Below are 25,014 nucleotides of genomic sequence, written 5' to 3' on the forward strand. Positions count from 1 at the left end.
TTAAAAAGCAGCTTCAATATTTAATTTCACATGTACCCTCTCAGTAGAGATTTCAAAGGATACTTTGGGGGCTGCTTGACTGCCTTGTCTGTTTGCTCTTGTTTTGCATGCAAGAGAGAGCCAGAAGCCTTTCTTCTCATTGTGTACACATAGTATTAATGGACTTACTCTGCCTGTGTCGTCTCATTACTGGAAACAGCTAGAAGCACAGAAGTCTTTCAGTGTATGCAAATAAGGCAGAATCATCTACCTGAGAGTTAATATTCTCTGCTTTTAAGTGTATTCTAAATCTAATGTTTGTATTTAGAGCATAACATCCTGTTCTCTTTTTTTTCTGGGCAAAAAGCTAAGCAGGCTCTGGCAGCTGTTTGATGTTGGCTTCAAGTGTTATTAATTTCATATTCTATTATTCTTTTCACTGTAGCACAAGTGAAGCTGATGTGGAGGCTGTCATGGATAAGTTGTTTGATGAGCTGGCTCAGAAACAAAATGATTGTACGTAAGTTAATTTCTCTTGAAAGAGAATACATTTAGAACACAATGCCCAATCTCCACTGACCAATTAATAAGTTCCATTGCTGTATATGGGTTGATGCCACGCTCAAGTGGCAGTCATTGTATCAGCATTTTGTCTAATTTATGTGTTGAATCATGTGCTATTATTCATCAAGCTATGCATTTCCTATCTGTAAGAGATGAATTTTATAGTAATTATCCAGACAAGATTGAGTCTTTGTTCATGTTCCCATAGTAACTAGACCAAGGATTCTAAAAGTGCAAGGCAGAGAGCTGCGGCTGAATAAAGCCTGTGGAACCGTTGCCGACTGCACATTTGAAGAGCTATGTGAGAGAGTAAGTATCCAGACGCGTCCAGACTCCTTGGCCTTTTCACATGTTAAAATTCTTCATATTTTCCTCTCTGCCTGTTTCAGATTTTAAAATACTATTCACAGAGTCAGAACTGATTTCAGAGTCTCATGAAGGGAAACATACATACCATGTGCTTTTTATAGATATTGGCACACAATTTGCACTTAGGAGGACTCAAAAGCAAAATTAGAAATACTGAGAGAACTGTCAACTGTTGCTGGAAGCAAAATTAAAATCAGACTCTTAGGAATATTTTGTAAAAGCCAACATAAGAGAATTTTTTTTTTAAATTGAGGTGAGGGTAGTATGTGGGGAAAGTAAGATGAAGTAATATTACCATGATCCAAGGAAGTATGACATAAAAGAATTTTCATGCCTCGTTCTCACTGCCTATCTATTATTGTTATATTATCTGACCGATTGGGGCCAGGGTCAAAGAAAGTGAATTTCTGCAATGGCAACATCTACATTATATAATAATGTATTCAACAGAGAAAAAAATGTATATACATACATTCATATAAATGAGAAAGACCTTAATTACAGACTCATTTTAGATATGAATTCTGTCTTTTAAAAGCTCTGGAATTCTCAGTACCCAATGGATATTCAATATATTTAGATTGAAACAAATCCAAATTACACAGAACTTTAAGCATAACATCTCAATGTCATGTATAAATCATCATTCCAGCTGATCTCTGATTTATCTTGACTTTTCGGTAACTAAAAAAGAATTGTTTTTCAGTAGGAGGAAGAGAAAGTCTTTATTTATACCTGCCAGCCATTTCATGAGTACTTTTCTTAAAGGCTAGTGACTTAATTACTTCTATCCAGAGAGTTGAATCCAGTCTACAAATTGTTATTACAGAAATAAAGCACTTTGAAACCAGTAAGTGTTGGGATCAAGTAGGATCCTCTGACAGGATGTAACATCAATCTCTTTTAGCGGAAGTCATTCTGGGTGATATGAATTCTACTGCATCAATCTTATCAACGTCCTAGATAATCTAATATCCTCAGACAAAATTCTTTTAAGACTTCCATTTAAGTTTTATGTGCTTTGCCAGAGAAATAAACTTGAGAAAAACCTTGTATATCCAAAAGATGAAGCTCCTCCTTCTCCCACAGAAGGGGCCCTAGTGAGGAACGGGGTAGGACAGACCTGTTGTATCTTGGGGTATTACGGCAAAGATGGCCTTTTGGAGCAGGTACTGAGTAGATAAAAATATTTATCTGTATTTTTAATGTGTTCATTATTTCAGAAGACTTAGTACCAGGAAATGGCTGTTAATTAAGGACCAAAATCTACATAGTGTACTGTCTGGGGGTAGTGGGGAAGAACATTAATTGGGACTTCATCTTGAAAAATGGAAATAACGCATAAAAATAAGTTGCCTCTATCTTATTTGACAAAAATATGGATTATAATAGCAGCTGTGAACTAAATTCCTAGAATAACAATGATCAAATTACTATTTATTTTTGATATAACCTTCTTGACAAAATTTTAGGTTGATAAATTAGTACATCCTACACTTCATGATTTGGTTGTTTGGTTACATGGAATATCATTTTTATAAAAATATTTAAAGAGTTCATCAGTTTTTTTCAAAATCTTTAAATTCATGAATATTTCAATTACTTTCTTTTAAATTTTTCGTGGTATATTATCCTTGTTGATGTTTTTTCTTCTTCTACAAGTTGGCGAGATCTAAATTTTTCAGTGGCTTTGCATGGATAGGTTTGCTTTTTATCTACATTGTAATTGTGGAATGTTTACTGCATCAGATAAGCACTGAATGACTGACAACAGACACCGACCTGATGGGTGGGGTTACGTACTGGTATTCAGCTGTGAGGGATGTTTGAGGAAGGGCTACATTTTTAAATGTTCTGTTCATTTGTGACTATTTTCTTGTTATGATAATTGTATATTTCTTTGCAACTTTAAAACTGTGGCAATGCAGATATTGAATACTTGCATAGTATTCAAGGACTCTTGAAATCATTCAGCTCCATATATAACCTAAAACTCTTAATGAATTATAATGATCTTATGAGCCAGGCTAGATAGTTCCCAAAAACCATTTAGTAAAGAAAAAACAAAACAAAACACATTCATCCCAAAGTAAAGAAGCACTCATCTGATGTGTGTGGGACAGTCCAAGCTTTGGATAACCTATTCTAGTTTTCTGGGAGGCTCTCGAAGCCTGAGGCTCATCCAACCACAACTCCTGACTCTATCATGAAAAAAAAGACTTTGGCAAGAAGTAGATGGGTAGTTAGTCTGTAACGATTATTTTTGAGCCATGGCTCCTCCCAAGAAAAAATAATATATTTATAGGCTTATATATATTAAGTAGAAATTTCTCTATTAGTGTCTTGATAGATATAAGAAGATTTTGACTCTAAACCCTTGATGGATGCCATAAGCAAACTAAAAGAGCCTATTCCTCTCTTCTCACATCTCTCTGCCTCCCTGCTCCAAGCATGTTACTATAGATCTGGAACCCTGCAGGTTAACATTGAGCCTTGTGGTATCTCTGGGATTCTCTTTCTTTGCAAATCTATATTCAACACTGTCATGTTCAGAGAAGCAGTCCCAATTCATAGACCCTATAGCAACTGCATAATAATAATAGAGAACATTGACATGTATCAGGCATCATTCTAAACACTTTTTATATATTGAACTCATTTTATCCTTCAAGTAGGTATGCACTATTATTGTCCCCATTTTATAGGTTGAGAAATCAAGGCACTGAGATCTTAAGTTACTTTCCCAAGATCAGTAAGTGGCAAAGCCAAGGCTTTGAACTCCTTGGTAATCTGGGAATCAGATTCTCCTCTCTTAGTCACTACACTATGTCTGAAAGTGTTCTGGACAATTTACATTCAATTGCATCAAATCTTTCATAGAATTTTGGTTCTGCCATTAAGTACAATCAGATACTCTGTGAATTCCCACACCTGACTAAGCTTTGAGCCTTTTATGAAGCGTGCACCTGGCTGGGGAACAGACGTTTCTGAGAGCCCCATGTGTGCTGAGAACCTTAGTACATACGAGTAACTGTCTGACTCATGTATCTTGGCATACCCACTGGGAATGGGCACATCTTCTGACCCATATGCCCACCTGAAGGTTGTCTAGGGCCTTTACCGCTAGGCTAGAAACCTTAAGCCTTCGGCAGCCTCATTCCTTTACTCCTTTCTAAAAATATTATTTTCCTCCCTGCCATGCTATGAAAAAAGTTGAGAGACCCTGTTTTAGAGAACTGTGGGAAGGTAGAGTTTTAGGTGATCTTTGTTACCTGTCACTCCCTCCATATCAGAGTAGTGGTAAAGGAAAGTGTAACAGATTCATCTCTGTGGACATGACATAAACTTTCAGGTTTCCTTTCCTTACCTTTACACAGTTATTGGGCTTACTTGGAGGGTAGTGGAGAAGTCAGAAATATGGGTACCTGCGTCGGTGGTTTTCAGAGTGTGGTTCTAGGGTTCTTGGAGGTCAAAACTTACAACAATACTAAGACACTACTTACCTTTCTCACTGTGGTGGCATTTGCAGTAGTGGTACAAGAGCAGTAGTGGGTAAAACTACTGGACCTTAGCTGAATCAAGGCAGTGCACTAAACCATATTGTATTCTTCATTGCCCATGTTCTCACAGCAAAAAAAAAAAACACCCGAAAAACAGTTTCACTTCAGAATGTTGTTGAGGAAGTGGTAAAATGATTAATTTTGTTAAATCTCAACCCTTGAGAACATGTCTTTTGAATATTCTTCATGAAGAAGGAAGTACATGTAATGTACTTCTGCTGTATACTAAATGCAACGGTTATATTGAGGAAAAGCACTTGTGCAATTGTTTGAGTCTCTAGCTGAACTAGCCACTTTTCTTATAGAATGCGATTTTTTACTTGAAAGAATAACTGACAAATATGGTTATTCGGGCTTGGCAGATATTTTCTCACAATGTTTGACAGACGTTTTCTTGAAAATGAATGAAGTAAGACTGTCACTTTAAGAAAAACAACTGAAAGTATTTGTTGCCAATGATAAAATTTGAGCAAACAAGTGAAAAATTAGAATTTTGGAAAACATGTTGCTGCCCCCATGAACTTGATAGCTTCCCAATTTTTATACATTTTTTTCTAATGAGATTCATGGTGATATTAACAAATGCAAAGTTTTGACATAATATAATTAAATGTGTCAACATTTGGAAGATCTACATAACTCATTGAACCAATATTTTCTAACAACCAATGCATACTCTTACAAAATCATGCATGACAAAAACCCCATTTAAAGTACAAGAAAGGCTAATGAATTTTAATATAACATAATTTTAAAAATACTGTTTCAGATTCTGCATTGCAACTAACATTTAAAAAACTATTCTTCCTTGTCTAACTACGCATACCCAAAGGTTAGAGAGAATCTGGACAGTTAAACTTGATCTAAGTAAAGTGAGTTTTAGTTAAAGCAAAAACAAAAACAAAAGCAAAAACTATTCTTGTGAAGTTTTAAACAATTTTAAAAATAGACTCTATTTTTTAGAACAGTTTTAGGTTTACAGACAAATTGAGATGATAGTACAGAGAATTTCCATATACTCCCAAATTCAGTTTCCTATTATTGACATCTTACATTAATATGGTACATTTGTTACAGTTAATGAACCAATATTGATATATTATTTTTTATTGTTTTTTAAAGATTTTTATTAAAATGTAGCTTGATATATTATTATTAACTAAAGTCCTATGTCGTTCGGATTTCCTTAGTTTTTACCTCATGTCCTTTTTATGTTCCATGATCCCATCCGGGGTACCACATTACCTTTAGTTGTCATGTCTCCTGAGGCTCCCCTCGGCCGTGACAGTTTCTCAGACTTTCCTTGTTTATGATGACCTTGACAGTTTTGAGGAGTACTGGTCAGTTATTTTGTAGAATGTCTTTCAACTGGGATTTGTCTGATGTTTTTCTCATGATCAGACTGGAATTATGGGCTTTGGGGAGGAAGACTGCAGAGGTCAAGTGCTATTTTCAAATATCATATCAAGGGTACATACTATCAACATGACTTCTCACTGTTGGTGTTAACCTTGAACATGTTTGCCTGAGGTAATGTTTGTCTGGTTTCGCCACTATAAAGTTATTCTTTTCTGCCTCTTTCCATAGTGTGTTTTTCAGAAGGATGTTCTCATTGAGTTTTCATTTAGCACCAAAGAAAAGTATCCATAATTATCTGATAAGGTTATTAAAACACTTTTCCCTTTTCCAACTGCACATCAACCAAAACAGCATATCACAATAATTTGAATGTAGAAGCAGATACCCCTCTCTGTTTTATTGAGCTAGACATTAATGTGATTTGCAAAAAATGTAAAACAATGCCATTCTTCTTATTAAATTATTTTCATTTTGGAAAATATAATTATTTTCATTAAAATGTTATTTATGTTAATTTCATGCATTGAATGTAATGGTTTTCTCACTGTTCTTTTAAGTAAATTAATGAATATTTAAAACTTTTTTCAGTTTTAATTTCTAATACAGTAATGTTAGGAGAGATAAACCCACAAAAACAAAAGCTCTTTATGTCCCTCAATAATTTTTAAGAGTGTAGAGCGATCCTGAACCAAAAAGTTTGAGAAGCACTTACTTTAGGGTTAACTTCTATGGATCAATAATGAAAGAACCCAATTCAAAGAGAGCAAGCAAAAACAGAATTCTAAAGGCTTAATGAGTAAACTGACTATACCTAAATTTTCCTTATTGAGAAATGTAATTTTTACACCTGCAGAAAATTGTTTCCTCAACTGATAACTGTGCTCACAAGTAACTATCTGCAAGAGTAGTTTGTTATTTATGTCATAAAAATAATGACAGGTGGCCAGGTGTGTTCGTAAAAAGTCTGAGTAGAAAAACATATCAGTTGATGCATATGCATGGGTGTATACATTGTTTACTGTCAACTTCTTGTTCGTTAGCTTTTGTCTTTGGTTCTTAGTATTCAAGGAAAGGAGGTCCATCAGATACACTTTGACCTTCATCTGTTTATTAATCTTGATTATATCATATTAGTTTAAGTATCATTAAACTGTACTGAACAGTATCTCTTGGGTAGTTGTTGAGAAATGTTTCCCTTCTCTTTCTCTGTTTTATGCTTTATTTCATTTCATGTATTTCAAGTGAACCCACTTGTTGGAAACTACTTCTGGTTTGTATCCTGCACTCAGTACATTTTCAATAAATACTAAAGGATAAATAGCTTTTATCCCTACTACTTGGCCAAGAGTCAAAGGCTGATGGTGTTTGGATGTCACCAGTGGTGATTAGCATCAGGGAATAAGGACATTAGTCACCAGAGCCAAGGTGGCCCTGGAATCTTTTTGGCCCTTTACCTTCCCAGTAGCAAAACCATTCTTATAGTATTGCTGATCTGGGATGTCCATTTTCCAAATATGCTGACCTCTGGCAATACTACATCCAAATAAGGCAGGCAGGCAGCCTGGCAAAAGCATAGCGGACAGGTAGGGCAGAAGTGGGATTGCAAGGAGCTCAGTAGAGAATAGGTCAGATTCTTGCAGGGAAGAATGTGAATCCAGTGTCAAAAATGAGTCCCTAAGTCTTTTTGCCCTCTTTCTGTCTTTCCCTGCCCACATTCCTACTCAACCCCTAAGCTAAGGAGTCATAGTCTTAGTCATTTTTTTTTAATTAAAGTTTATTAGGGTGACAATTGTTAGTAAAGTTACATAGGTTTCAGGTGTACAATTCTGTATTACATCATCTATATATCACATAGTGCGTTCACCACCCAGCGTCAGTTCTCCTTCCGTCACCACATATTTCATCCCTTTTACCCTCATCTACCACGCCCCCCCTCCTTAGTCTTAAAGGCACCTTGAAAATCATCTTATCTAACCATTCAACCGATCCTGAAGCCTCCTACAAACTCTGGTCATCCAGTTGCCTTGCAATGCCAATTTGGGGGATGCTGTTGAATGTGCAGTAAGGAATATATGACATACAAAGTTAGATGTAAAATTTCAACATACATACCTTGACCTAACCTGTTTGATATGGGCCCTCAGTATTATAAGAAAAGTTTTTGGAATAAAATCTCCCAATTGACCTATACCATAATTTGATTTTAAAGGGTAAGATGTATACTAGTAATTTTTTTACCTTAATTTATTTAATTATTCTGAAATTTTGTAAATAAAAGAAAACTATGCAAGGTTGGAGGTTGAACTGAAGCATCAGTCTTTACTAAGTGTTGCCAACGATGTGTATCTTCCAAGGAAACAGCTATATATTTGGTTAAAGGTTGTTGATGTGTTTTGTGTTTTACTATTTTGAAAGAGAGGGAGGGAAAAAAAGACTTACAGAAAAACCCATAAAAGATGGGCTACATTAGAAATTTGAAAACTGTAGCCACTTAGAATAAATGTAGTCATTTCCATGACGAAAGGGAGAGTGAAGAAGAATCAGAAGGAATGGAGAGAAACTGGGTTGAGAGAACACCTTCTTACTTTCTTCACGTGGCAGTTTTCTGTGACAGGACTCATTGTGAGGCTGAAAGTCAGTCTTGTTCAGCTTCTGTTCCCACAGGAGGGCAAGAACAGCTCCTTAGGTGTCGCGGTGTATGGCTACAGATTTTAAACTCTGCAAGCCAGGGACTTCTCATACTCAGCTGCCTAAAGCTTCTCTGAGGGAGGAAATTTGCTTTCATTTTCTGTAAATGTACTTATGTTGCGCTGCTAACTGCTATGGTTGAAAATGTGTTTGGTCCCTGTCATAGGGGAGAAAGTGCCTACGGATTCCCAGAGGGTCTTGAGAGAAGAACAAGTGTGTTAAGAACTGTTCACCTTCATTAGGTTCTCTGTCTAAGGAGTAAAATTCTTTTGAGGATCGGGTCTAGTAGTAGAAGTAAACACAACTCCTCATATTGCTTTTTAAGATCACTTCTCTAAGAAAGTATGATAAACCAATATTAATATTTGTTTCAGTCTTTGGGAGGAATGTGTCATTTACCTGCTCAATGATTAAGAAGTATAAATTAAAATTTTTAACATTAAAGTGGTCATTAGCTTTTTAAAATTAGAATTTGTTTTTAAAGTAAGTGGTCTCACTTTGATTTAACATTAAATGTATTATAGCCCTAAGTAATAACTAGGGTTATTCTCCAAACAGAAGACCTATATGATGAAATCATTGGTAAAGTGTTGAGAAAATCTAGGGTAACCAATTAATATGACTATAAAATACTTCAAAGTTACTTGTTTGATTTTTTTCAAAAATAGCTTTAATACTGCTGGCTTATCTAATGCTTACCTACCAACTGGCTCTTTTTTTTTTTAATAGAAACGAATTTGTATCAAGTAATTCTTTGATTCGTAATTTTCAAGTTTTTCTGTTTCTCATTATAAAGTACATGATTTGATATACTTCATTGTACCTTTCCCTTAGATTAGGTCAGTTGACTCATAATTAGTAATTACTTAGTATCTTGCTATTTAGAATATTTAATAAGATATAGCCAATTAGCTATATTACTTTGAGATGTATTTTATAGGAAATAGTTTTAAGAATTGTTAGAATATACTACTTTTGTTTCTTAAAATAACTTGCAGATATTATTGAGTCAGGCAAAAGATTTTGAGAAAAAAACTAGAAATGAGCTATAACATCAAGAAATTATAAGATTTCCATGTATTTTAGGGTCAAATATTACTTAACTCTTTTATTACATAACAAGAAATATATGTTATGTAAGATATCCTCCCCAAGATTATTACATTAAGTGGTCAGCAACTATTTCTTAAACGCTTCCATATCTGTATGCCATTATGTTATAAGGAATATAAAGGAAGCGTAAGAAGTTATTTTCAAAGAGTTTACAATTTAATAACGGAAATAACATGAACCAAATAGCTGACAGTGTAATAGAGTAGAAAGAGGCCCAACTGAGTCAAGAGATAAGAATTTCAATCATTATTCAGATACTTTGTAGCTGAGTGGCCTTAGGCTGGTCACTTAACCACTCTGGGTCCAAGTACCTCATCTGTAAAACGTATGACATAATCAGCCAATTTCTGTCATTCCTTTCAGCTGTAATAGTCTGTTGGAAAGAGCTGTACTTACTGGTTAAGTACATATTGTGAATGCATCATGAATTAAAAGTAAGGATAGTAAAGATTGGGAAGATTCTGAGGAGACATGAGATTTAAGGAAGAAATTGATCTTGACCTTGAAAGGTGAGTAGAATTTAGATGAGCAGTGTGGAGGTATTTCAACCATGATTTGAAGCCAAGCACTACATGTTTCAGGAAGAACAGAAAATACTTGCCTAATGAGAACAGAGTGCATGTTGGAGAGAAATGGGAAATAAGAATGGAAATCTCAGATGCTCCATAAAAAGCAGGCAGAGAAATACAGACTTTTTACCCTGATCCACAGAGTCATTTTAAGTTTTGAGCAGGAACATGGTACCTAAGGTAATGTTTTAGGAAGATTAATGCGGCAGTATGCACTAGGAAAGTTTGTAACTTTCACCCTCACGTTCTAGCAAATAATATCTCCTCTTGGGAATACCCTTCTTTCAGGAAGGAAACTTTAATGATAAACCAACATGCTATATCTGTGTTTAAGTTACCTTTTATGTAGGGTAACAGAGAGAGCCCTACTCTTTCATATTTTATGGCACTTCTCCCTAGTCATTCAACAGATATTTACTGAGTACTTAATGGAAAGCTGGCATAGTTCTAGGTGTTATAGTGGGTACCAAGATGAATAAGAGTCAGTCTCCACACTTACACAGTCTTAATTTAGAAGAGAAAATGTGTGAAGGATGGCTGTTTTCTCATCCTTCACAGAATAGGGGATCATGAAGGCAACCTTTGTGATCTCTTCCTCCTCTGTGGTTTTGTGTTTTCATGAAAAACACAGAGGTAGGAAATTACAGAGTTTATTCAGAGAAGTGAAGGCTCAGGAGGTTTCTACTTCCATTAATGACAGAACAGCTCCTATATGACCAACCCACCTATAGACCATAATTATAACTCTGGACAAAATCTACAACTATCTGGAAGGCACATTTGAGCAACCAAAAGCAAAGGGAACGTGGAATGCAATCTACACTTGGAAGAAAGGGTTGGCACTGGTGAATTTCTTATTGTTCTAGTTTTCTTTTCTTTTTTCTTTTGCCTGAGAACAGATCACAGTTGGCCTCATCTGGGACATCTAAAATTCAGTAGAAACCTGTGCTGTTCCTGCCTTGAGGAACCAGAGGAGAGTGGCCATAGCAGCTGGAAAATAAGAGGAGAAATCATTGAAAGGAGAGAACAGAGGAAGAGCCCAAAATTCTCCATAGAAATTCTGCCCAAATCTTGCGCTAACCTGTGCATGGCAAAGGCTAAAAAACTGAACAGAGATTTTAGTTCCTGCCCATTACAGAGGAGACAGAGTTTGGAGTTTGACACTAGCCAAATTATTACCTGCTAAAATAGCAACAACAAAAAATCATATCCAGAATGCAATCCAAAATTACTAGATTGATGCAGACACAGGAAAATTGGACCCATTTTAAAACAGAAAAGATAAGCTACAGAAACTGATCATGAGATGACATAAAAGTTGGAATTAGAGGTAAGCATTTTAAAGTAGCTTTTATATCTAGCCTCAAGATTATAAAAGAAAACATACTGATAATGTGCAAACAAATAGGAAATCTTAGCAGAGAAATTAAAGCTACAAAAAAAAAAAAAAAAAAAAAGAACCAAACGGAAATTCTAAAATTAAAAGTTAAAAATTCTAGACCTGAAACGTTTAAAAGTTCACTGTATGTACTGTAATACCAGATGGCAGATGCCGGGAGCATTAGTGAACTTGAAGACAGAGCGATAGAAATTATGCAAGCTGAAAAATAGAGAAAGATTGATTAAAGAAAAAACAAGAAACAAAGCTAAGTGATATAAACTATATCAAAAGTCTGCCTGGGGTCCAGGAGGGAAGGAGAAAGAGAATGGGACGGAAATTTTATTTTGAAGAAATAGTGACTGAAATTTTTCCAAATTTAATAAAGGATGTAAATCTACTATTTTTAAAAGCTCAACAAACCCCTAGGAGATACAAAGAAAATCACTCCTAGGCACGTCAGTCAAACTGGTGAAAACCAAACATAAAGAAAATTTCAAAGCTGCCAAGGTCACGACAATATGATTTATAAAATTCTCATCAGAAGCAACAGAGACCTGAAAACAGTGCAACAATATCTTTAATGTGCTGAAAGGAAAGAAAAGCCTGAAAATCCAGAATTTTCTTTCCAGAAAATTTCAGAGTCACGGCTGTAACTTAGATGATATGTAGGAGAGTGGTGTGTGCTCAAGCGGGATAGATGGGTTGAAATCAATGTAAAAGGGCTTGTATATCAGGTGATAGCATTTGGATTAGACCCTTTATCAGCATAAAACAAACTAGTCATTATTTTGTTAACAGATCTGTTTTGAATAATCTGGCAAAGATGTAGAGATTGGCCCTGCTGCTACCATTCGCATATATAGAGCCTTTGTGTGCATTAGATGAAACTGCTCCTCAAGATGGGCAAGGAGCTAAGTGAGCAAATCATGCCTTTACGTGGAACAAGGGTGAGCCTTCCTAGGGGGATTGTGCCCCTCACCAGGGAACATGGCTCGGCAAACAGCACCGACTAGATTTCGGCTCCTGAGCGTCCCCTAAACCAGGTGTACGTGATAGATTGGAAAGAACAAGGTGAATACGAGAGAAATCTATTGAATTAGATGTAGAGAGGTCTCAAGGCCAAAGACAAGCCATCGAGAGCTCTGACATTTTCAGTTTGATGACCAGAGGAATGGCAGGACTCTTTAAGAGAAATACCTGAGGTAGGAGAAGAGGGCTTACAAACAATCTAGAACTGAAGACTGGAAATCCAGGACTGAAGATATAGATCTGGCAGTCATTTATACAGATGTGTTAGTTTGGAGTTGAAAGGAATCGATGACAGCACCTGAACTGACATCAAAAAAGGAAGAGAGGAGGGGCACAGGTGAGGCTGGAAAACATGGGAGTGAGTGGAAACGACAGCCAGGGTCCTGGTATAGCTGAATCAAAGGTGCCATCAAAGCAATGAAAATTTCCCACCATTTTACTGAATAATTTTTAAAAATGGGAGCAATTTACTGGACTGGTAACATTTGGGGATTTGGATGATACTTTGTACAAAGACTTAATAGGGGTGTATACCAAGCCGCTGCTCTTAATCACCTAAAATTTCTGCTTTTCAGCCTTCATGTAGATGGAAAACTCTGTAAACTGCAAATTACTATTCACATTTACATCGAAATATAAAATTATCTTTCATACCCCTTTTATCCAGTCTTATTGAGAAATAATTGGCATACATCACTGTATAAGGTTTAAAGTGTACGGCATGATGGTTTGTTTTACATATATTGTGAAATGATCACCAATAGGTTCAGTTAACATCTATCATCTTGTATAGCTACAGTAAAAAGAAAAAAATTTCTCCTTGTGATGAGAACCCGTAAGGTCCACTGTCTTAACAACGTTCCTCTATATCACCTGGCAGTGTTAACTATCGTCATTATGCTGTGCATTACATGCCAGTACTTACGTATCTTATAACTGGGAGTTATTACATATTGACTACCTTCCTCCCATTTCCCTTTCCCCAACTCCCTGTCTCTGGTAACCACAAATCTGATCTCTTTTTTTTTTTCTGAGTTTTATGTTTTTTTTGTTTTTAGATTCCACATATAAATGAGATCGTACACTATTTGTCTTTCTCTGTCTTATTTCACTTAGCATAATACCTTCAAGGTCCATCCATGTTGTCACAGATGGTAGGACTGCCTTCATTTTATGGCTGAATATTATTCATATGTGTGTGTGTGTGTGTGTGTGTGTGTGTGTGGCACAGAGGGTGCCAAAAATGTATACACATTTTAAGAAAAGATAACTGTATTAAAATTGTAATACTTAATATATACTTATAACAAAAGATGAAGTCACATTTGACGTCTGCAATTACGAGAGGTGCTCAAAGTGGTTACCATCGGTGTCCAGACACTTCTGATTACCGCGAACTACTGCTTGAGCAACACTGAACAAAGTGTCCACTTGTATACATTTTTTTGCACCCCTGATATATATATGTATGTGTATGTGTGTATATATACATATATGTGTGTGTGTATATATATATATCACAACTTCTTTATCCATTCATCCATCAATGGACACTAAGTTTCTATGTCTTGGCTTGTAAATAACAGTGCATACCTTTTGGTATTGTCATCTTTTTTCTTGAACTTTCTGCATTTCCATTGTGTTCTAATACAAATGCAAATTGTTAATTATGCACATCATTCTGAACCACTGCAGCCTTTGAATATGTTTCCTAATCTCCCCCTTCACTGCTTTATTAAAGCCAATGATGCTTCAGGCTACTTCCTTCAGACCAAATTCCATTCGATTCCTTGTTCATGAAATAGATTTCTACTTCCCTACATTGGGCAAATTCCTTCTCCGTTGAAAATCCACCTATTCTAAGAATTCCAGTCTCTACATTTAGTACTATGCAACTGATGAATGCTTGGTACATACTTGTTAACTAACAAAATTAAAAGAAGCACTGCTGTTTAGTATCTGAAGTTCTTAACTGATATTTTATTTCTCTGTCTCTTTTGCCTCCTATTTAACTAAAAGCAAATTAAATAACAAAATAAGCTTTAAAAAGAAATAGAAAAATAATTTTAACATGCATTTATTATAACCTTACTTGATTCTAAGAAGTATTTTATATGTGTGTCTGTGTATACAGACACACATCCACACACAGAATTAATTTTTTTTTTAAAAAAAAAGGAGGGCAAAGGGAAAATAGAGACTGCTTAAGCTTGAAAGACGAGAAAAGTTATTATAGTATACATCAGGCCATGTCATAAACTTCTACAAACTTCTTAAAATTGAACAATTAAATCAATCCTGAGCCTCCTCTCAGCCAAAGAGGGGAAAAGATATTCAGTAAGTTAGATGATAGAAGCCAATCAGTTTCTCAGAGGAAGCGAAGATTTTTCTGGCCCTTGAGCCTTTCATGAAAGGACTTCCAAAACATGCCAGCACACAGTTTTCTCAGCACCAATCCTGCTGCCAATATAAGTTTGTATTGTACAGATTGTACAAGCTGGGGCATAATGCCAGGGTACGAACTAATGCTATAGAGGTCAAAAACGTGCCTATAAGTTTTTCTCCTCATTATTTGGCTGGATCTAGAGAAATAGTTTTAAATGTTTAGAGATTGGATAGACTCACATTCAATCTTGTCATGAATGCTGTATCTTTTAATAAAAGTTGGGCAGCAGATAATTCAAGGTTGTCCTTTTGGCCAGAAGATGGAGTGAAGAATTCTGTTAGTCTTACTCAGTTTGAAGGGTTTGGCCCTTTGTTAATCTTGCTCTGATTCACTTATTAATTTCTTTAGGATATGAATTAACATTTTCACCTAGTATTTCCATGATTTGGAAAGCAGAAGAGTGGGAGGAAGGATAAGGACTCTTTGATATCCTCTTCTTTCCCAGCTCTGATTGGGCTTTTCAAATACCCAAGTCTAAGAGGATGCCATTTGTCCCCAGTGAACTCGCACAAGGAAAAGCAAAACAAAAATAACAAAACCTCTGCACTTGTAAGACTTTAACATGTTCAGAAGTCATCATTCTTAAATTTAAAGTCAGTTCTTTGCTCTGGTACATACTTTTACTCTTTTCTTTTTAGTGTCCTGAATGTCACTTTTCATGCCTCTTAGCTCTGAGTTCCAAAGGAAATGGAAATTGATTGACTTTTCATTTCATATGCACATGTCGGAACAGTAGCAAAGGGTGTAGAACTTCATCTTACAGTGTGGGCACTCTTTAAAATTTCTTCTGGATAGATCTCAAAGTAGTCACATTTATAAGTCTTTCCTCCCACGGAGATGTAGCAAATACTGCCCTCTGCCGAGGGGATACTCAGGATGGCTTGATCACGTTAATGATCAATTTCTAGTCTTCAGTTACTGGTTTCAATGATTTGGGTAGAATTTTGTTGCTAATTACTAATTACTTCATCATTATACATTCTTTTTCTTTTCTTTTTAAAAATTTATTACATTAATTGGGCCATATACATTGTTATTAAAATATTTATATTCAAAATAGATTTTGAATATAATTAATATAAAATATTGAATATAAAATATTTATATTCAAAATAGATTTTGAACATAATTAAAATAATTATACTCAAAATAGAAAACAAAAGGACGGAAACATATTTTAACCTTGGGCACATGCATTTATTACTTCCTGTGGTCTGTACAATCAGATATCACAATGCCTGAGGCATTAATAATAATGTTTAAATCTCCATCCATTTTGAACTAGCTAAGAAAATCTTCTTTCCAATGCAAAATTAGAAGAGGATTGTTATAGCATTATTTTAATAAATGAGTTTGTTAAATAATTCTAACAACAATTGGGCTATTTTTCTTCCCCTGCCAATATATTTTTTTTCAGTATCTGTTGGATTGCTAATATCTAGATTAGTCATTTCAAAGAACTAGCTGTTTGTGCTGCTAAAGTAAAATGTCCTTATTCTTTATTATTTTAAACAGTTATTTATACATGGTTAATTAACAGTGGAGGATCACATTAAACTAAATACCTTCCAACTAAAAACTCCTTGAAGAAACTAACCAATGAAATTGTTCACACACACACACACACACACACACACACACATTTGTAATAGGCATGTTTTTGAAAAGCGTCATGCAATCTGTATTCCTAGGTATGAAGAATGTGGGTTCACCGTATTAGGCTAAATGCTCAGTATCATGCACTGATCAACTCACTTGTTTTTCCGTTTTTCTAGAACCTGCTTTGCTTAGGATTGGATTGAAGCCAAATAAATTTTATCAGGAAAGTCATGACAAACAAAACCTAGCAATCCAAAGGGTCCCCATGGCTTCTTATAAAATTTAAAGCTTAAACTCTCACTACCTTAATTCAGAAACTTTAGACCCTGTGAGAACTAGTAGGAGGGTCTAGTCAGGTTCAATAATCTCATGGTGAGAGATTCCGGGACGTGGTTAACTGCCCATTGAAGGCCCATTTTCCTCAGCCTTACAACCAAGAAGTCCTGTTTGTCATCACCTCTAGGCTACTTCCTGACTGTCCCTCACACTCTAGTTAAGTTGAAAACTTCAGCTAAATTAAAGTACCTTGGCAGGACTTTCTAATTCTAGCAGTATTTGGAGTCTTGCTGAGTGGTGGACTCTGAGCTACACTCTCGTAACTCATTCACTGTTACTGATTCTGTTGGTATGGTTGAACCCAGTTTATCCCGTTTCCAAAAGGAACAATTCTTGACTCTCCTGAAATCTCAGCTGTCTATTTAATAATTGGATGTCCCATCCTAGTAAAATGCCAGTTAATTGTTTAACAAATTATAGTCGGGTTTACTCAATCTCAGGTGGCTAATATAACCCATTCCACTGAATTTTCCCATCTCATGGAGATTCTTTTGCTGTTTTTATCGTTGCCTTGGAGTTAGTTGTGTTGATACTTAACATTTGGTAATGCTTATTAAGAATAATGATTATGCTAAAATAGTGATTTCCTACTTCATATTCTTCTAATGTTGTGTTTTGAACCTACCTCAACATTTTTCATTTTTGGTTTTCTGTGCTACAGGCTATACGTCAAATGTTTTTATGCCAATTGTTGGAGTTTTCCACACCCCAAATGAACAGGAAATATTCCTAGGAATAAACCCAGCACGATACTTTTCACATAGTAAGCACTCAATAGATCTGGTTTGATGTGGCTTGTGTTTTGTGATGGTTGCCAATTCCAGGATCTCCAGAATTAGATATCTGCAGAATGTGTAGATCTATTACATACGTAAAGCTGGTCGAGTGGGGATGGGGAAAGACTGCAGTTGCCTTTGGTTTGCCATGTTGATTTTTTTTGTTGAGTCGGTTTTTTCTACAAACTCACTGTTAGAATAAAAATGACACTCCCTAGAAGAGTACTATATTAACCATTATTATGTGGCCACAGAGGGGATAGAGAGTTTAGTAAAGATCTGGTAGATTTGGGTAGAACTAGCCTCCTCCCTTTGAGAGTAGATAGGTCAACTAGTAAAACATTTCCTCAGCACACCAAAGAACACCTTCTGAAGTAGAATGGTGAGATGTGGTAGTATCTTCTAGAATGGTGAGGTATTTCCCATCCGGGTGTTATAGACTCATATTAATGAGATTTCTCATATTAAGGTGCCATATGACCAATCTTGGGAAGGTATTTACAAATATACACATTTCAGGGCTCTATTTTTTCTAATTATTATCTTTAATTTGGTACACATGAAGTTGTTGTAACATCAACTGACATATTTTCAGTTTGTTTTGAAAAAGACACATTCATCCTAATTCCATTCAAGCATTTCTTTTTTCTCTTAAAAGGTACTTCTGTCTAAGATAGGAGGTATTGTCATTTCTGTGTAAAGAAAGCAAGATGCCACACATACTTGTTTAATGGGGAGCTATCAGAGGGTATCACTGGAAGGAATTCATAAAAAGGAGTCTATACAGATAAAGAGTAACCCTCACGACAGAATAATCTAGACAGCGCTTGAAATAATAATCATGCTACTTGAGCTGAAATAATGGTGGCAGAACAAGCACTAGCCAGGCAGAGAAAAAAGACATTCAAGCTGACAGCTCATTCGTGTGTGCTGAAGTGGATCAACCGCTCATCGCAGGGCAGAAGGCAGCCTGGTGGTAGTGCTCATGCATTTCACATTGGTGTGGCACTGAGAAGATCTCCACTCCTGGAAACAGGGTCAAACTGAAGCAGACAGCTGTGTCGTTTCTCCTACAGGAGAAAGAAGACAGCAGGCAAGCTCTTTATTCCTAAAGTTTGTTAGAGAAACTGTGCGACGACGTATAATCCAGCTGTATACTCTTAGTAATTAAGGAAAACAAATGCTCTTTGCAAACTCATTAGAGATTTAAAGTTCTTTAAGTTTTCATCAGGTTTCCACAGCAACAAAGAGTTTCAAACAATAGTCGAGAATGCGCAAACCATCAAATAAGTGGATTTTACTTGTTCCTGTTTAGAAAATTATTCAGATAACCAGCCACATCAAAGACTATTAAACTTTTTAATTGGCTCAGGTAGGAAGATGGGGAATGTCATCATTATCTATCATAAGAAGAATCTGCATTAGATAATGCTACTTGAATTTTGGGCTAGAATAACATACTTAAGGACGCTACTAACTGAAGTGCCATTTAGTACTCAGATAATCACAGGCTTCAATTATTCATAGGACACAATGCATGAATTTACAATACTAATTGTGGTTTCAAAAAGTGTCTTATGCTATCTTTTACTTACATAGGAGGGTCGACCAATGCAAAACAAAAGTATAAATGTTTGCAACTGCCATAGATAGCATGTGCATGCAATTGGGTGGTATTTTAGTGAGGTCAAAAGAGTGGAGAAATGTGTCTCCTTAGTGTTTTGCAAAGTTCTTGTAGGATTTAGCATAATACCTTGTATTTATTAAGCATTCAGTAGTTACAATTGATTTTTAAAGAAGACTTGGTGATAGTGTATTAACTTATTCACCAGTCTTGTGTTATGTAAGACTCTGTTCCCTGGTCTGTGCTAGGTGCTCGGCGGTAGGGACACTGAGGTGAATAAGATAGCACTGACCCTCTGGGCCTCAGTCTTATACACTGGAGTAAGTGAGGGTGACAACTGCAAATTTAAATAGAACTGTGACTCCTCAAGCTATTGAGTATATGAGGTCGGACAACTAAGTTCGTGAACTCATCCTAGAAAAAGTGCTACATACCTCATTGCTGAACATCACTACTGTCACCTTCGAAGTACTTCCCTTGGGAAGCTATGCACTGACGCCAGTACCTAGTCCACCCTTCAAAGCAATTTTGGAACTCTTTTTCTGGAATTGCCATCAGGGCTGTTGTCACATTACCCTTGATGTCCTGAATGTCATCAAAATGTCTTCCTCTCAATATGTCCTTTATCTTCTGCAGAGAAGTCATTGGGGGGCCAGATCAGGTGAGTAGGGAGGGTGTTCCAATACAGTTATTTGTTTACTGGCTAAAAACTCCCTCACAGACAGTGCCTTGGGAGCTGGTGCATTGTTGTAATGCAAGAACCGTGAATTGTTGGTAAAAAGTTCAGGTTGTCTAACTTTTTCACGCAGATTTTTCAGCACTTCCAAATAGTAAACTTGGTTAACTGTCCAGTTGGTATAAATTCATAATGAATAATCTCTCTGTTAACAATATTGTTGCAACAAGTTTATAAACTTAATTGTCAGACCTCCTATATTGAATATTTCACTCATTCACTCCTCATTATTATTAAGGAAGGGGTAGGGAATAAATAGTGGAAGACCAAACACAGAGTATGCTCCTACTTTGTTTGGAATCAGTAAACATCTGCAACATTGTTTCCCTACAACATCATTGTGTTTTTCCCCTTTTTTTGTCAATATATTTTGTTTCTCCCCCTTCAGAAAGCATAGAAAAATCTAAAAAAAAGATGATATAAAAATACCTCTAAGTCTATCATTCAGACCATTTAGAGATAACAGTTGTTAGCATTTTTCATATATTTACGTAGCCTTTTTCCTGCATATGTATTTTGAGCAAAACAGATACCTTAATACAATTATAATTTTGCATTATGCTTTCTAACATAAGCATGTTTCCATAAGCGTGTTTCCATATCATAAAAATATTTCATAAACATCATTATTTGTTGGCAACATATTATTCCATTATATTAATGGTCCATGGTTTATTGAACCTTTCCTTTGTTATGTTTTAAAGTTGCTACTTGGTTCACGTAATTATAAAAAGGACTTGTATATAGCCTTTGGTTGAATTTCTGGTCATTTCCTACAGATGGATTTCTAGAAGTGGAATGGTTGGGTCAAATTTATGACTACTTTTAGGGCTCTTAATACAATCCAACAAATTTTTTCCTGGAACAACTGAACTAATTTACTCTTCCAGCAGCAAGGGATGTCTCATTACTTGCCTGCCAGCATTGAATAGTATAGTTTATTTTTCTTTGCAAAATTGCTATGTAAAAAATGATATATCATTTTTATTTTGGCTTTCTTTGGTTGCTACTGAACTTGATTATATTTTGTTTATTAGCCTCTTATATGTTCTTACATGTTTTTTGTTCCATGAATTGTCTATTAAAATTTATATCCATTTTTTGTTGGAATGCGCTTATAATTATAGTTTTGCTGCAGTCAATCCTTGTCTGTCACTTTCTTTCTCATGTCAACTTGCTCTCTCCCTATAGCTTTCTGCTTTATTCAGTTGGGTCCATGTCTTCTTGCATTCTGTAAGGATGGCACATAATTTTCTGGCTTTTTTTTCTTCTAGTGCTTATATACAATAAACCATAAGTTTTATTTTTGGAAATAAGGTTTATACTACACCATAAAAATTCCAACATTGATTACAAAAGTAAACATAAAAGAAATGACAATATATGTATTTACATATATTTATCAATTATATAAAACCAGTATCTTGCGATAAAAGCTAGATCATATTTTTCTACATGTGCTGGACTTTCTAATGACTTCTAAAATATGAGCTTTCTCTAGTAAATCTCTCTGTGGCAAGTATAGTGTGTTAGTTATTGCTGCATAACAAATCACTCCCCAAATTCAGTGTCATTAAAATAATAAGCGTTTAATTAGCTCTTACTTCACATGCCAAAGGAAAAATGCAAGCATTTATTTATTATCATTTTCATCTACAGGTCAGCTGGGAAGTTCTTTTGATCTCTTTTGGGCCCACTTATGCATCTGCGCTCAGCTTTGCTGATCTTGGTTGGGCTCTCTCATCCGTTTTGGTGAGCCAGCTGGCTGTAGGCTGGCCTACGATGCTTTCTCAGCTTAGACACCCACCCGGCTCTCCTCATGTTCCCTCCTCTTCTGGAAGGCCAGTCTGTGCTGCAATAGAGTGAAGTCAGATTTAATCCCAAATTTCAAATCATTTCTTCTTTTAAAGGAGAAAATATATGTTCAGCTTACATTTTATTTTATTTTTAAATCTCCCTTTAAAAATTCTACTTCTATAGAATTAGAAAACTTAAGAGGAAAAAAAATGTCCATGTTAAAATTCGTATTATGATCTCACACAAATGAGCCATAAATGATAAGATGCCCATTATGAAAATGACCTCCAAAAAAAGCATTATTTTTTTACCCTTTAAAAGTAACGTAAGTTCACTGGGGCCGGGGGGGTGGGGGGTATCCAAAAAGTATAAGAAACAAAAGTCATCGTTTATTCTACCACCCAAAGGTAACTGCTGTTAACATTTTGGTCTACATCTTTTTAGACTTCTTCATATATATACATATATATATCCAAAAAATGTATACACATTTTAAGAAAGGAAAAAACTGTATTAAAATTATAATAATATATACTAACAACAAAAGATGAATACAAGTCATGTGTATACATTTTTGGCACCCCTGATACACACACACACACACACACACACACACACACACACACACACACACACACACCACTAGGATATACAACAAAGGCTTGCCTTGGGAGTGGGGAATTTGGCTAAGGAAGTAAAAGTGAGATTTTTTTTTTTTGTAGGTGTTTTAATTATTTTCAAGACCAATGGGTTTAAAAGAAGGAAGAGACCTACTCTCCAGGCTGTGTTGTGTTTTATTCATACATTCACTCAGTAATTCATTAAATATTAAGCACTTTCTCTGTGTCATGTACTGGGTTAAGGGCCGTTCATTATATCAGCCGGGAGCTTTTCCCTGCAGGTGGTACTAATGGTATTACCATTACCAGCCGTGTGGGAGGGAGAAGGCCTAAGGCGGAAGCCATTTTTGTCATCTGTATACTCCTTCATGGAGGTCTAAGGCGCCAGGAGGGCAGACATTTTGGGGGAACCACAGACAGCAGGAAGGACCAGGGGGAGAGGCTTTTACCTCCTGAGTGGAAAGACAGAGGCAGACTGGAATCGGTTGAACTGTTTTCTTACTTAGCCTGCATGGCTTCATGACGTGAGGAAAAGGTTATTTAATAGTTAATAAAAGAAGAGCTACTATTTATTGTCTGTTGTATGCCAAATAGTGTACTATGCACTTGCCATTTCATTTCCTTCTCACATGAATTCTGTAAATTAACAACTAACATTCTGAGCACTTACTATGTGGCAGCCACAGTTGTAAGATTTTACATGCAGTCAATACATTGAATCCTTGCGACAAATCTGTGAGACAGGTCCTGTGATGGGGGAAATGGAAGTTAGAGAGACTTGCTCAAGGTCACATAACCAGAAGTGACAGACCAAAGCCTCTACTGTATTTTTGCCCACAACTGTTTAACGTACTTAATTAATGAAAAATGGTGTTTCTGATTAATAAGAAATCCCCATCTGTCACCAAATTCAGTTCTGAGAGTTTGTCACTTCTTGGACACTTGAACATTGAAGCCAGTATAAGAAAACATACTCTTTAAATGTTTACTAAAATTTAAAAAAATATATTTTAAATTAATCTTAATCTTAGTGGAGTTGGTTTCTTTTGGGAAGAGACTTCCTTCCTTGATTAATACATTTTATTTTTCTTTCTCATGTTTTTAAAGAAATAAATAATATTGCTGTCTCTCTCTCCATGCACTACATTGGGATTTCTTTGGCAACTAACAACTTTTCTTTGTTTTAAGACTATTTTTTTTATTGTGGTAAAATAATACATAACATAAAATTTACCATTTTAATAATTTTTCAGTGTACAGTTTAGTGGCATTAAGTACATTCACTTGTTGTACAACCAGCCATGACTATCCAGCTACAGAACTTGTTCATCATCCCAAACTCTGTATCCATTAAACAGTACCTACCCATTCTCCCCAATGGCTATTATTTTTTTTTTAACTTTTATTTATTTAAGTGTGTTTTTCCAGGACCCATCAGCTCCCAGTCAAGTAGTTGTTTCAATCTAGTTGTGGAGGACGCAGCTCACAGTGGCCCATGTGGGGATCAAACTGGCAAACCTGCTGTTAAGAGCACCGCGCTCTAACCAACTGAGCTAACCGGCCACCCCCAATGGCTATTATTTTTAAAGGAGATAGATAACTATATTAAGTTTAGTTTTCTTTATATGAATGAGCACATAATTGTTTTAGGAATGTGAAGGAAAAGGATATTTGCTAATATAATGGCAAATGCAGAACCTACTGACAAAGGTATATAATTTGTAAAAATAGCTGAGTGGGCGAAATTCTGATTTTCAGTTGCCCCCGGCACTTCTGTGCACTTCTGATAATGATTTTCCTTGGGCATGTAGTTATACTGATAGAAATCACATCCACGCATAAAGAGTGAGCTTAATTATACATAACTACATGCCTCAGATGAGGTTTTACATTTTTTTACATATACTTTCTTATTTATAAAAGATGAGACTAAATTCTAACTGATCTCAAAAAAGTAGTGTGAATCACCCTCGGAATATGAAAGTCTTACTGGATGAGTTGTCCATTTCACATGAAGATACTATACCTTGCCTTCCCCTTTCTCCGGTTGGGAATTGTTTGCCTTACATGGCGATTCCACCATCTCATCTGGTCCTTGTTGTGACTATGAGACAAGGAAAAGCACAAAGGCTCTGTAGGGTTTTGGATATAGTTGGTGGTGCAGCAAAACGAACTGGTCCTATTCAAAATGACACTTCTTTACATCCTGAACTCATTTGTACTGAGCCTAATCATTTAAGCTCAAAATAGTAAAAATTAAAAGCAGTCAAAATGGTTTGATTATTAATGTATGCCCCAGGCATTGTGCTAAATGCTTTACATGTATAATTTCATTTAATCCTCACAGTCCTATGAGATAGGAGTCAAATTCCCATTTTACAGACTGGAAAACTAAGGAACAGAAAGATTATATAATTTGCCAGAGGCACACAGTTAATAAGTAACAGACTGAGGATTCAAACCCGGGCA

The 25,014-nt window shown here is 35.7% G+C and overlaps 1 protein-coding gene across 2 annotated transcripts in view; it reads left to right on the forward strand.

Moving 5' to 3' along the window:
* Positions 1-25,014, forward strand: part of AFG1L (AFG1 like ATPase) — a 183,204-nt gene that overhangs the window by 148,034 nt on the left and 10,156 nt on the right. For both annotated transcript variants that reach the window (XM_033101618.1, XM_033101627.1), the window contains exons 9-10: positions 425-495; positions 752-852. In XM_033101618.1, the coding sequence (XP_032957509.1) occupies positions 425-495; positions 752-852 (172 nt within the window). The remainder of the gene's footprint in view (positions 1-424; positions 496-751; positions 853-25,014) is intronic.

This window comes from Rhinolophus ferrumequinum, chromosome 3 (genome assembly GCF_004115265.2).
Source record: "Rhinolophus ferrumequinum isolate MPI-CBG mRhiFer1 chromosome 3, mRhiFer1_v1.p, whole genome shotgun sequence".
Lineage (NCBI taxonomy): Eukaryota > Metazoa > Chordata > Mammalia > Chiroptera > Rhinolophidae > Rhinolophus > Rhinolophus ferrumequinum.